Source organism: Setaria viridis, chromosome 7 (genome assembly GCF_005286985.2).
Source record: "Setaria viridis chromosome 7, Setaria_viridis_v4.0, whole genome shotgun sequence".
NCBI classification, from domain to species: domain Eukaryota; kingdom Viridiplantae; phylum Streptophyta; class Magnoliopsida; order Poales; family Poaceae; genus Setaria; species Setaria viridis.
In genome coordinates, this window is record NC_048269.2 from 11,749,218 (window position 1) to 11,763,634 (window position 14,417).

The 14,417-nt window shown below is 42.2% G+C and overlaps 1 protein-coding gene and 1 pseudogene across 2 annotated transcripts; one reads left to right on the top strand and one right to left on the bottom strand.

The window, feature by feature from the left end:
• Positions 1–2,595: 2,595 nt before the first annotated feature.
• LOC140223376 (protein ALP1-like) lies at positions 2,596–3,966 on the bottom strand (annotated as a pseudogene).
• A 1,020-nt stretch (positions 3,967–4,986) lies between these two features.
• On the top strand, positions 4,987–9,947 carry LOC117865234 (GDT1-like protein 2, chloroplastic). 2 transcript variants are annotated; one of them, XM_034749386.2, is made up of 10 exons: positions 4,987–5,261; positions 5,779–5,938; positions 6,026–6,209; positions 6,730–6,777; positions 7,761–7,857; positions 8,047–8,207; positions 8,436–8,501; positions 8,614–8,664; positions 8,755–8,859; positions 9,622–9,947. In XM_034749386.2, exons 1-10 carry the CDS (start codon positions 5,129–5,131, stop codon positions 9,685–9,687), a joined length of 1,071 nt encoding a protein of 356 aa, XP_034605277.1. In that variant the 5' UTR covers positions 4,987–5,128; the 3' UTR covers positions 9,688–9,947. The 2 variants fall into 2 exon arrangements, with proteins under 2 accessions (XP_034605277.1, XP_034605278.1); XM_034749387.2 differs by having other exon boundaries at positions 4,988–5,261; positions 5,782–5,938.
• The last annotated feature ends 4,470 nt before the right edge of the window (positions 9,948–14,417 follow it).

Genomic DNA, 14,417 nt, shown 5'->3' on the forward strand with positions numbered 1-14,417 from the left:
AAGGCAGAAGGTATTGAGCTAGACAACACTAGGAATCGAGGATGATACACAGCGGATCAAATAGACATTTGATGAAAACAAGAATGGATTTGCCGTTGTCATGCAACAGGCTGCAATTCTTTAGCAACTGAACCTTGGAAAAGGCTGCAATTCTTTAGCAACTGAACCTTGGAAAAGGGTGTCATATCTCAAGCTCCTAGTGACATCAAATAAATGTGCTACAGCTTCTTCAGGTGTTTTTTTAGCACACCGTGACCCAAATTAAGAATGTGACCTTTTGGACCAGCTGATTTCACAACCCTGCAGAGCAGATAGTGATAAAACAATTATTAGTAGTTAAGCATGGAAAGGTATTTCGAATATAATGACTGGAAGGTGCAGCTCCTTTAGAAGCTTATGCATCAAATGAGACAACTCCCATGCAACATAAAACAAACATGAAGGGCTTAATACTGCTGCACTTTACATGTCACGTGAGATCGCTAACAACATGCAAAAAGATAATGCAACATGAGCTAAAGCTGTAGCAATGATGGAGTAACAAACATGACAGTGTATAAATGCATTATTGCATGTCATATAATATACAAATCCAAATTACTGAGAACATGTTGCTGTCATATGATAAGTATTCAGTGTAAGCATAAGGAGAGTATTCAGTGCTACCATAAAGTAAGGAACAATTACCTGTTTGATATAAGGAGAGTATTCAGTGCATTTGGAACAGGCTACTACTACTAACAAAAGTTTAGAGGTAACAAAGATATATGAGCAAGATTTCTAGTGCCTCACAAAAGTAACAGATTCATCTCACAAGTAACAGATTCAACACAACACAAGTAACAGATACCCTACTTAAGCTACAAAACCTGTGTTATCAAAGAAGTTCATCTCCTACTTAAGCTGCAAAACCTTATGTCCACATGACATTCATAGACATCTTCCAGGTAGCTTTCCTTATGATCACAGAAGGTTATTGTCTTCCAGGTAGGTTCTCATCCACATGTCTCTATCTTCTGGTGACATCTTCACAAACTGAATAGCAGTAGCTTTGTTTGCGGTCATGTGGTTCAAAGCTTTCATCAACAGAGCTCTTGGAAAACCTGGAGTGTTCATGCATGCTTCATATGTTCCAGGGTACACTTCAGCATGAGCAGCGTCTTGCATAGCAGCTGCAAATCCCCAGATAGCATCAGTCATTGCATGCATCAGTGAAGCATCGTCTTCGCTTACCATCCTCTTCCTCTTCCCCCCGCCAACCTTGACTCCAGAGCTTTCAGCATCCTTTGTTCCTTCAGTTGGTGCCGCTGTTGCTGGAGCATCTGCCTCCACATCCATTGTCTCAGGCACAACAAATGGTTGTCCAAGGGCTTCATTTGATCCCATTGCAAACCTTCCTGTAGCAACACCACTTCCAAAGATCATCTACATCTGAACAAAGTTCTTGATTGGGATGTTGAGGTACTCCGCATCCTTAGGGTGGTCCTACAAATACTAATATTGCTTAAATATTGCTGGTAGTAATGCTTAAATCAGTAGTGCTCAACAAATGTATATTCAGAAAATACTATTCAATAGACAGCAAGTTCAACAACTCACCTTGATGTGCCTTTTGTAGTGCTCTGGTGCTAGTGTGATCATGTAGTTCTCTTCATCCCAATTGAACCCGCTAAGCTCCTTCAGTTTGCTGATTTTCACCCATTTGGCCCGCCATTTGCGAAGATGATTGTACACCTGAGTTCCGCTAACCTCCAACCCTGTAAACTCACGCAGATCACTAGCCACACTATTCAGATGTACCTCTTTAAAACCTTTGTCGGTCTTTAGTCCCTCCCCAACCAGCTCAGTGAACCTCCTTAGGACAAATGCAGACATTACTTCTGTCCACACTAGTCTTGCAGGCCCCTGCCCACCATTTCCCTGCCCACCACCTCCCTGTCCACCATTTCCCTGCCCACCACCTCCCTGTCCACCATTTCCCTGCCCACCACCTCCCTGTCCACCATTTCCCTGCCCACCATTGCCCACAAATCCCTCAAAGATACCATCATCCATCCCTGACTATGATAAGTATGGACACATTACAGAAATGTAACAAGTGTGTAAGACACATTGCAGAAATGTAATAGATAAGTGTGTAACACACATTGTAGAAATGTAACAGATAAGTAGGTAATCATTGCAGTGCAGCAAAGGTCTCAGAAAAAGTTAACAGATAAGTTAACAGATAAGTCTCATCATAGCAGAAAAGTAACAAATAAGTATGTAAGACATATTGTAGAAATGTAACAGATAATTAGATAAAAAAATAAGTAGGTAATCATTGCAGTGCAGCAAAGGTCTTAGAAAAAGTTAACAGATAAGTCTCATCATAGCAGTGCAACAAAGGTCTCAGAATAAGTTAACTGCATCATTGCAGCAATACATAGTCTTAACAAATGTTACAGCAACAACTGATAACAATAGTATATTCTAGTTTTTAAGGTTGCCCCTGTTATTCCACATCTGCTCAGCACAGTTGTCTCTCAGGGAGGCCCATGTGCTATTATCCACAATGATATCATTGTGGACAGCCTCATCATTCACATTCTCATTCTATGTGGACTCATTAGGTACATGCTCATCTACTCCAAACCTAAGGATCCAATTGTGCAAGATGCAACAAGCTAGGACCAATTTGACTTGTGTCTTGTATGGGTGGAAAGGCTTATTGTCCAAGATCCTGAACCTATTCTTGAGAGCATCGAAAGCCCTCTCCACTGTGGTCCTAAGGGAGGAATGCCTGAGGTTGAAGAGTTCTTTAGGAGTCTGTGGCACCCTTGCACCAAACTCTCTCAAGTGATATCTTGTGGCTCTGTATGGAGGCAGGATGCCTGGCCTCACTGCATATCCAGCATCTACCAAGTAAAATTTACCTACCATATGACAAACATAGCCAATGAGGTGGTGTTTCTAATTGTGTGTGGTATAAATAGGAGCATCCTATTGTATTTTAGTTACCTGGTGGCACCCTTAAACCGTCTTCACTTTCAAGAGAATCATTCAAAATTAATGCATCATGAGCGGAGTCCTCCCAACCAGCCAGAACATATGTAAACCTTAGGTCAAAGTCTACAGCAGCAAGCACATTTTGGGTGGTTGTATGCTTCCTTCCTAGAAAGGCAGCCCTGATTGACCTTGGAACTCTTGCAAGAACATGAGTCCCATCAATTGCACCTATGCAATCCTACAATGTGAAACAAAATAGATGGTTACTACTTCCCATCAATTGCACCTATGCACTGGTTTGTGTATGCTAACCTTAAAATATGGGTTCCATCGACGGCTACCCACAATCTTGGGATGAACAGCAGTTGAGGGAGGTTGGATCATCTCCTATCTAAGCTCACCAACAGCATAAAGGACCTCCTGAAAGTGCCTGCTAATGGTTTCAAATGACCTCCTAAAGGATAAATTGATTACCCTAAACCTTTGGTTGTGACCAACTACATGCAAGAACATTGCCACCTGCTCTTCCACATTACAGTGCATTGTGTCCTTCAGCAGCTCTCTTGTGCGGAGAAGGTCACACAGTTGGAAGAAGGGTGCTCTTTTCATTCTAAGGAGGTCAACACACCTAGTATCATCAACTTGATAAATGTAACTGAGATTGTTCTGCCTCTGTTCCTCTCTAGCACTCATGGGGGCATATGTGATGGGTGGTCTGGTGAGACAACGACGCCTGAACCTAACAAACATCCAAGCTGTGACTACAACAACAAGTGATGCACCCCTCAAAATCAGCCATCGGCGTCTTTCAGCACCATCCATCCTCTAGAACAAAGCATCACATATATCAGAATACTACTATTTCATCAGTTGTGCTACAACATTTGAAAAGAAATGGATGCAAGTCACGGCTGCGACACCCAGAAAGATGCGCCTCCTAGTGACAACCATCAAGAACCGTGCACTGCTACTCAGATAAGTTTAACTAAAACAATCAGCTAGACATGAAAAATTAGAAATTTTTCATCATTGGCCTTGCTGCACCGCTCATATGTAGGTAACAAGAGTAACAATTTAAGCATTACTCCTAGATCTACAAAATCAGTCATATTGTACCATTTCATCAAGTAGATCTAATATTTCTCAAGAACATGAGAGCACAAATTCACAAATCAAGACACCAGTAACAAGCATCAAGAACCATGCACCGCTACTCATAAAACAATCGGCCAGACATGAAATTTATCATCATTGACCTTGCTGCACAGCTCATATGTAGGTAACAAGGTACCAATTTAAGCATTACTGCTAGATCTACAACAAAATCAATCTCGCAAGAATAAGCAAATCAAACACATCTCATAGGAAAGCATCACACGCAGAAGGGAAACCATGCGGGAGTGACAAGTCTTGAGAGGAACTCGCTCACAAACCAGTCCAAGGAGCCGCTAGGCAAGCGATCTTATCGGATTGAAGAAGCTTTCAACCTTGCTACGGGAGGAGGAAGACAAACGGGGGGAGGTGACGGCGAGACGGGAGGGGATGAGTGCAGGACCCCAGTTGCGGCGCAAATGGGAGGGCAAGCGGTAACCCTAGCGGCCACCTGCATCAAGGAGTTGCACAAGTCGGGCCACCAAATATGCACAAGTCGGGCCTGGCTGGTTGGAAACGGCCGAATCGGCCGTATTAGCTGGGCCTGGCTATGCCCCCTCGGGTGGCTTGGGCTGGGCTGGCTAAGTCCTCTTGTCAGGCAACCAAACTAGTGCATCTTGCATTGGGCTGGCCTGGTTAGGGGGATAGCCACCCAACCAAACACATTCATAGATTCCTCGGTGAAAAATGTCAAGGTAGAATTTTGGACCCCAACCAAGCCTCCCCTCCTGGGCCCGGCCCAGTTTGCAAATTAGAGCCCAGCTGGACCTTCTCGTCGCGTGTCGACGAGGAAGCCGCACGAAACAGGAGAAGGAGAAGGGAAAAAACAAAAGAGAGAGAAGAAGAAGAGTGGAGGAAGGTGGGCTGCTATCCTCACTTGAGAGTTGAGACCTTCAGTGCTCTCTCCGCTCCTCTCTCTCCTCCCATCCCACCCAGCTCCGGCCACGCCGGCCGACAGCAGCCCAGCGGCGCCAAAGCGTATACGGGGATGGTAGTGGCGGCTACTGCCGCGCGGTGGCCCGGCGGAGGCACGGCCGCCCGAGCGCTCCCGCCGGCGGCGAAGGGTCCCTGCCGGGTCGCCGCCGAGCCCGAGCAGAAGAAGGCGGCCACGGCCAGGTTTGGTACGCGCCTTTGGAGACTAAAATTAGCTATTGCGACCTTTCTTGATGTCTCAGTTTGGCCCATTTGACCTCCAGTCTAGATCAGCGGCTTCCGTCGTGGTTGTGATAGGTTCATCCGTTCGTGTCTCTTGGCCTCCATTTTGGCCTGATACGACCTTAAGTCTAGATCAACCATTCAAATTGCATCCGGACGGACCAATTAGAGTCGGAACTTGTAATATTGAAGTGAAATTTCGCGGTATATAGCTCGCGGATTAGGAACATCATGGCAGCGTGATATGGATATTGAGTGCTAGTGTTGCAGATTCTTTAGTTGTAGCAATGCATTGTTCCATCCTACTTGAACGCTAGTACAACCTTTACAAGAGTTTTGACAAAATGAATCCGGCAAATTTCACTAGTTTTGACAAAATGAATCCGAGAAATTGACACAAAGGCTTCCTTTGTTTTTTAGGTATCTTATTCGATCTTGGCTACGCATTGACATATGATTTTGATTAATTATTTTTATTTTTAGCAGTAAAATATAGGTTGTTGTCATGGATGAAACCAATGAGACATGACGTTAGGGTGCAAATGTCCAATGTAAATGTTGGTGCTGGGGCCTATGAAGGAGATGGAGCAACTAACCATGGAGAACATATGGATAATTCTGCTACCAAAGATTCCAACAAACCGTGAGTACTAATCCTCCCCTTCTTTTCTCATGATTGTCATGCCAGCGTCTTGTACACTGAACTTCTATCCTTGACAATGCATCACAGAACAAAACCACTTTCAGGATCTAGTTACCTGCAATCTATTGGTGCCGTGCTACTTCTCTGCGCCCTGGCAGCTGGTTTTTTTGTATTATTTAAAGGACAACCATCTGCAGTTGTATCTATGCTGGCAAGATCAGGTTTCACGGCAGCTTTTGCACTGATTTTTGTATCTGAGATTGGAGATAAGGTATATAATTCATTTCAAATGACCTTTTTTTTCTCTCATCTTGAACTTCCAGATACACTGCAATATGTCTCTTCACCTTCTTTACAGTAACATAAGACATATTGCACCATTTCCTAAAACTTCTTTGTAGTGTAATTGAAATATTCACAACATACTTTGAGTTTCTAACTTTACATTAACTTAGCAGTATGCAGCTTCATCTAGAGTTGTGATCATAATTCATAACTTATACTTTGAGAATTGAAGACTTCATTTTTCAACTCAATAAGATGGATTTGCATTACCTCAGCAGTGAATCACTTACTATAATGTAGTTTCGGCCTTACATGTACTGGAATTCTTATTTTGTCTCTTTATTGCTGTCAGTTCTAGCTATATGTTGTTCAGTTGTTCTGCAATGCTTTCTTTTGTAAGCTCAACAGATATCATATGTTTCATTTTCTTCAATTTGAAGATCATGTTATAAGTTTAAATAAGTAGATCAAGGAATTTGATTGGATTGACATTTCTATCATTGCAGACATTTTTCATTGCTGCACTACTCGCAATGCAATATCAAAAGGCATTGGTAAGTTTTGAACCTGCAAATCTAATATTTGTCTCACTTTATTGCCTAACTATTTGATTTCCCTCTTTGCTTATCTCTAGATATCACGTTTCTGTGATCTGATCCTTGATATAGAAACATGTATATATCTCATTCCAAAGTGCCTGCCATTTAATAATAAAATCCCAGAAATAAGCAGTGGGTCTTGCATATATGCCACCTTTCCATTTTATATACATGTAGGCAGAACAGTGTCTGATCCCTTTATTGGAATCTTTTGGTGGACTAATGCCCAGAACTATGGTAAGATTAGCAGGGTAACTATTTGATCAGTTGAGCAGAGATCTCCTTGTAAATGAAAAACACATCCTACATCCTTCCAGAATCCAAAGAGCCAAAAGGACTAGTTTCAACTAAAATTCAGGCATTGTCAACTCAAACCATTCCATTTGCCTGCACTAGAAGGAAAAAGAACTAAGTGATCTTGACATACTGTGAATGGTGTTGCAATCCTGTTACATGTGACATCACTCTCACGTTTGGTGTGTACCACTGGCCACTGGCTAGGGTGTAGATTCTAGCACCATTGTGTAGCATGGCTTGTGCCTAAACATGGTCAGTGATGGCGTGGAGCAGCCTGAGATCAGGTGGAAGTAGTCAGTTGGCAAGGAATGTAGGTGCAACAGGGCGCCAGTACAAATGAATTTATGTGGTCTGGAATTTTGCAATGCATATTAGCTTTTGAGTTGAAGCCGTTGCTGGACTTATGATAAACAGACATCTTTTTCGTAACTTAGTGCTACAAAATTCTTACTGGTTTCATGATAAACAGACATCTTTTGAGAGCGATGTTTTGTAATAGTGGTTTCATAATTTCAGTTGTTCAGTGGAATTTTGTTTAGCATGGTTCTGGAGTAATGTGTATTCAAATATTCTCCTATAGATCATATTGACTTGTCTTTTTTAGCAAAGCATTTGTATCTTTCTGTGAATTTTATGAGCAGGTTTTGCTTGGGTCAATGGCTGCTCTTTCCCTGATGACTATTGTGAGTGTTATAATTGGACGGGTTTTCCAGTCTGTACCAGCACAGTTTCAAACAAGTTAGTACAGTGACTTCTTTAGTAAACAATCCATTATGTTTTGGAAAGAAGCACTCATGCTTTTTATGGTACTATATGTATTGTAATTTGTGATGTAGGATTTGTCATTCTTTCTCCAATTTTATTTTGTGTGGTATGTTTATCTCATTGTGCTTAGAACATAATTGTGAAACAATTATTTTCCTTCAGCGTTACCCATAGGAGAGTATGCTGCAGTTGCTCTGCTGGCTTTCTTTGGTTTTAAGTCAATAAAAGATGCATTGGCGCTTCCTGATAGTTCCAGTGGGAACCTTGAGGGAAACTCTGAGAGTGGGGAACTGGCCGAGGCTGAGGAGCTTGTCAAGGAAAAGGTTGTGCTTCTCCATACTATTGTTTCTGTTCAGAATTCTTGTAAAAAACTACAATTCTTTGCTTTTTATGTTTTTTTACCTGAAAGCCAGTGCAAATTTGCACTTTGCAGTGGCATACGATGATTTTGAGATTTTGTTGAATTGTGTTCCTGACAAAATTGAAGTACTGAAAGAAAGTTTCCAGCCTTTTCTTTGGCCTTTACTGAAAGTTTTTCTACTTTAATACAGGTTTCTAAGAAGCTGATCAGTCCTCTTGAGGTCGTTTGGAAGTCCTTCAGTCTTGTTTTCTTTGCAGTAAGTGGTTTCTCATCGACTCTGAAATTGTTTATCACAGATATTTGGGAGGTTGGTCCTTAGATCTTGTGAAACAACCGTCTCATTGACCCCAAATGTTCTGCACCTGTAGGAGTGGGGAGATCGCTCTATGCTAGCTACAATTGCTTTGGGTGCTGCACAGGTCTGTTTCAGAGTTGTGTCTACAGTATTCACTTGTAAATTATTTGGTTTATCTGGTGTAAGCATTGATCAAGATGTCTTCCTTTTGTAGTCTCCTTTGGGCGTTGCTAGTGGAGCCATAGCAGGACACTTGATTGCAACTGTCTTTGCTATTCTTGGGGGAGCATTCCTAGCCAAATACCTATCCGAGAAGCTGGTAAGACAGCTAAAAGTTTGGTCATAAATGATCTTTTTAACTATCTGTAATTTGTCAGCATGTATGTAAAACCCACATTGCTCATAACTCAAACAGCAACAATAATAAAGCCTCTAGGCCCAAGTAATTTGGGGTAGGCATTCGCATGAATTCAAAGTGCATTATAAGTTGCAGGCCTACATAAATATTAAATTAAAAACATAGAAACTTGAAATTATTGTGGGAGAAAATTTGTCGCACAGATTTAATATGAACAATAGTTTTAGCTTTATTCCTCTCTTAATGAAATGACACGCAGCTCTCCTATGTCGTTCGAGAAAAAAAACAATAGTTTTAGCTCGTAGTGTTTTTTATGTGTGGACATGAGGCTATCTATGAAAGAAGCAGCTGGAGTAAAATTTGTGTGTATGTGTGGCCATTATGCTCCAGATCTGCCAAACTGATTACTTAAGCAATACAAAGAACAGATTGGGTTTTAAAGCAGCAGTTACTTGGGGCCTGTTTGAAAGAGCTGCAGGCTCCAGCTTATGGATTCTTGCATTAGCATGTTAGAGGGGGGGAAATGAATTCTTGCACTAAAGCTTATGAGTTATTTAAGAATTCTTGGACCTAAGAGCTCTCTCAGAGTTGGATATGCTTATTTTGGTCACTTATTCTGCTCTAACTATGTATGATTTACCTGATTGTTATTAGCTTGTTCTGTGTATCCTTTTGGGAGTTCGATAAAAGATTATGACCTGTGAAAATACTTTTTTTTTTCAGGTTGGCTTGCTAGGAGGAGTATTATTTTTGCTCTTTGCTGCAGCAACGCTCTTCGGGGTATTCTAACCTATCCGAAGAGTCTGGCTAGGGAAAAGATTTTGCGGTTCCAATTTGGTGTTGTATTTTGAAGATGAGGGGGAAAACCAAGTAGGCTTGCTGGCACATGTATGTAGATAGGCATTATCCTTTCCATAAGATTATTTTTACGTGCATACATTTCTATCACACTGGAAACGGAACCATCATATATAGACAGTTGACACATCTTACCATTTGATAATTTAATTACATTTGTTTAATGGGAAATTATTATTTTGGTCCTTGAATCTAGTGTTAAGTTTTGTCAGCCATGTACTTATCTTTCTTCATGTGAGAGGATGACAAAAGGAAATCCCAGAAGGAACTTTGTTAAAGAAAAACTCTCGGTTACCAAAAAAGAAATTTAGGAAATTTGCAAGCTAGCAAAAAGGAAATTTGCAAGCTCACTTGTGTTCAAAGTTTGCTAATTACACATTTCTCCTCTTGATGCACGACCCCGCAAAAACTACAAAAAATAGTACTTGAAAAAATAAACAAAAATATAGATGGATAGAGAATGCTATTATTCATGTTCATGTTAAGTTTGAGGTTGAACAAAATTTTGTGTAAGACAAACAAAAAACTGAAATCAGTTTGTCTTATGTATTTAGAAACAAATGACTATCTTCCCTTATCGGTTTTTTGAGTGGTTGAAAATCAATATGTCACGAAAAGTTTAGTCCGTCCTATTTACTTTTCCGACAATGGATCGTACGTCTGTACCTTGCCAAGAATTGCTATTTCTGATCATTGTGCCAATAATATATTGTCACTTTGCCAATCGAATTGCATGATTTTATTTTGTTGTTTCCAAGAATTCAAAGCTTTTCCTACGAAGAATAATTAGATCATTTATCTTTGCTATGTTGTTCTCCTACTCACATAGCTCGAGAGGCCAAGATGGATCGAATTTTATTTTATATTTCATTTGATGTGATTTTAGTTGGAATAGTGCATCGGTTTTTTTAAGGTTGAAAATCAATATGAGATGAACATTAACAAATAATGTAATCATATTTGGCTCTCTCTCAAAACTAAAGAAATCCTTGCTCACCTTGCTAAAATTCAAACCATTTTTCCACAAAGGATCGAATATTTTGGTCCGTCCTATTCACTTTTTCTATAACAGGTCATACGTTTATACATATTTTTCTCAAAAATTATAAATTATAACGAATTCTAGTTTGTACATGAGGATTAATGTGGCAATTGTTCACGTTCCAGTGTCGTGTAATGTCACATCCAGCATGTCCACGCAGCTGGTCGTCCTTGGTTCTCATGTAGGCATGGTTACTTAAAACCAATTTATGCTATTCCCTCATTTAATTCCTAATGGGTCGTTCTCCTACTCGCATGTCCCTATAAACCAAGATGGATCGAATTTTATGTTTCATTTAATAGGAATGTAGTTGGAATAATGCATCCGTTTTTTGAGAGGTTGAAAATCAATATGAGACGATTATTAACAAATACTAATGTGATCCTATTTGGTTATCTCTCAAAAGCAAGGAAATCCTAGGTCACTTTACCAAAATTTAGAATAAACATCTTTTTCCCAATAAAGGATCGCAAATGTTAGTCCGGCCTATTCAATTTTCTGAGAATGGATCATACATCTGATTGATGCTAATATAATGCATAAGAAGAACATACAAATCTTTCATGCATGGATTCAAAAGAATTAAGGTAGCATAAAAGTTCACATAACATCTTCATGATTTATCTTGCAGTGAGATCACTAACAGAAAAGGATTAAGATTGCATATTCTCCTTCCAAGATAATTCCATTGTGTCGAGGTAGCGTTGGACGTCGGTCCTTAGCACCTCCAATGCACTGACGAACACTGGCAACTCCTCCGCCCCGAGAGCTTCCATGTCCACCTCCCACCAGTTCTGTTTTCCCACGCTTGTCTGAGCTGCCAAGATCTTCGACCATGCAGCAGCCTGATGCGCCTTTTCCGCCTCAGGCAGGAAAGCGGTCTCCGCCGCCTCCCGCTTCATTCAGTCAACCCTGGCGGCGGCCTCCCCTACCATTTCAGAACAAGCTGGAGATGGTGAGCTATGGATCTCAGGGGGGTAGGTGTAGAGGATGGAGTCGATGGTGGGTGCTCCGTAGGCTTTGGGCTCGCTAGTGGGGGAGAACGCGACGATGGCGACGTGGGCGCCGAACTCCTGGGAGAGGTCTTTTGCCATGGAGAAGAGTGTGTTGGTGCACTCTGAGAAGCTTGTCTGGCTCTGAGCCATGCTGGTGGATTTAGGCATGAGGACGAGCAGCTCGTCGGGCGGCGGTGGAGATTGGAAAAGATGCGGGGAAGAGAGAAGAGGCAGCGAACAACAGGGGATTTCTTTTGTGCCTTAAATAGGGAGCAGAGTATAGAGGACTATCAGCTTATATAAGAAGATACACAACCATAAGTTCCTCTATTCTGAAATAGTAATGAACCATGACTGTTCTTATTAGATCGCATTCTTAAGTACACATACATGATACATCCCCACAGATCCATACTCGTATAGTGGCATAGGCGCGCGCGCACACATAACAATGAAACCATACAAATTTTAAATACTAAACTGGTGCACTGTCACCAAGCACCCATAGACTAAAACCACTGATCCAGACGATACAGATAAAGTCATCTCTGTTACACGAAAGTGTCACAACACACATATGCAATGCATCGAACATGGACATGGCAATGAGGAGACAACGGACATGGTCATGGAGATAGATATGGTATAAGCTTATTCCGGCATACCCACGGCAGCACAGAATGCAACAAAATGAGGGTCGTGCGGAGATAGTCCTCCAATGCACGATGCCTAGCCCTCGAGTCCAGGGTAACACGACCCGAGCAACCAATGCCAGAAGCATGCTGTAGGATGTCACGAATACGCCACGTCTGGTGGGCAAGAAAGCAGTAAGGGCACACAAAGCGACCATTGCGAAGCACACAAGTGTAATCGTGGTCCTACAGCTAAGCGAACTCAGATTTCTTTAGCTCCTCTGTTTCATCCTCGTCCACTTCTTCCATGTCGTACAGATCATATGGATCAACAAAGTCTGGCTGCTACGGAGGTGGCACATCATTGAAGTTGCCTGCTCCATTCGCGTGACCAGCCATCCTCCTACACACACTTACCAACAGAACTAAAAATGATAAGCAATGACTACAAGCAATGATGGTAACCTATAAACAAGATGCGGAAGCTATGAGCTCACCTCTCACAGGGCGCAGAACCAAGTAGGTCGCCTAGCACAACTACTAACATGCGTGTAAGATGAAGAGCCAATGAGCAAAGACCTTGGGGGCACGCCTTTTTATTGAAGCACCATGACCGATCAACATGCAGTGCACCTTTTCCCAACTCACGCCTCACGGAATTACAGTAGTCATGAAAATACGTGGGATGCTCAGAATACGCAGGCCTACACTGATCAGGAATCCTACCACAAGTATAGGGTAGAATATGCATGCTTTCGTTCACGGGTAGGCATGCGAAATATTCGGCAGGTACACAAGTGCACCTTGGTCAGGATAAAAAGAAGGAAAATCCCGATATCCACATGAGTTAATAAAAACAGACGTGTAGGCATTATAGTTGGAGAAAGCAGCTGTTCCCCTTTGTGGTCAACGACTGGAAACACACCCAAGTTCACTGAAGCGTGGGCCTATTCCAGATATTTGTCTCCCGCCTATGTTGTATGCAAGATGAAACGCACCCAGCTTTGCTGACAAATGGGTCCAATAAGAGCGCATAATCTTGTCAGTGATCCCGCAGCAAGTGCAGCTTACCAAATTTTCATTTTGTGCCCAAGAACTTGAAAGAGAGATCTTCAAATTCCGTATTCCCTCGCCTCCCCCCAAATAAAAACATGGCTACCGTAGTGCCCCTCCAAACTCCCACCTTGTATTTCCAAAATTAGCACTCTCCTCTCTGCTGGTTGTAAAGTCCAACTAGATCTACGGTGGCGAATGACCTCGGCGGTCGCGGGGTAACTCAGTGGCGGCAGCAAGCTCCACAGGCGGCGGGCATCAATGTGTGGCATGGTCGGCGACACTCTTGGAGGAACATCTCAGTGTCCCTGCAGCAGCTGCGCCCATGCTTGCACGACTGAGCAGTTGAGTGAGGATGTCCCGCAAGCACCGGCTGCCCCGTCCAACCATGCGCCACTACATCTTTGAGCTCCACAAGTGAAAATCTCATTTCTTTTCTCTGTAGTCTCCTCTAATTTTCCGGATCTACATCTATTTTACCAGAGAGCACTTTGCTCAAGTTTATTTCTGTCTGGAGCGGTGCCTAGTTACGCCTAGATGTGGCCACGGCCCCTATGCTGCTGGAGTATTTCTTTAGCGAAAAGTAAATTTCTCGATGTATTGTGTCAGATTTGAGATCTTTCTCTTACCTTGGCCGTTCTAGATCTATCTACAAGGCCGGCATATGCATTTCTATGGTCATGGTACATTCTGTTCCTTATATCTAAAACAACTAACCAAATACTTGTTATGTAGGGCCTAGTACTACATTCCTGATAGAGTCGGAGTGCCCGATCTTTCGGTGAGTGGAGATAAATTCGACTTGGTGGAAGTAGACCCTCACGATCCGACTACGATGAGCGAACCCGAAGCGCCAATGCAATCGCTGAACCAACTTCCTGTGGTTACCAACCTTGCTGGCGCAAGATCAGCCTGATCACGAAGATCAATTCCTGTCCG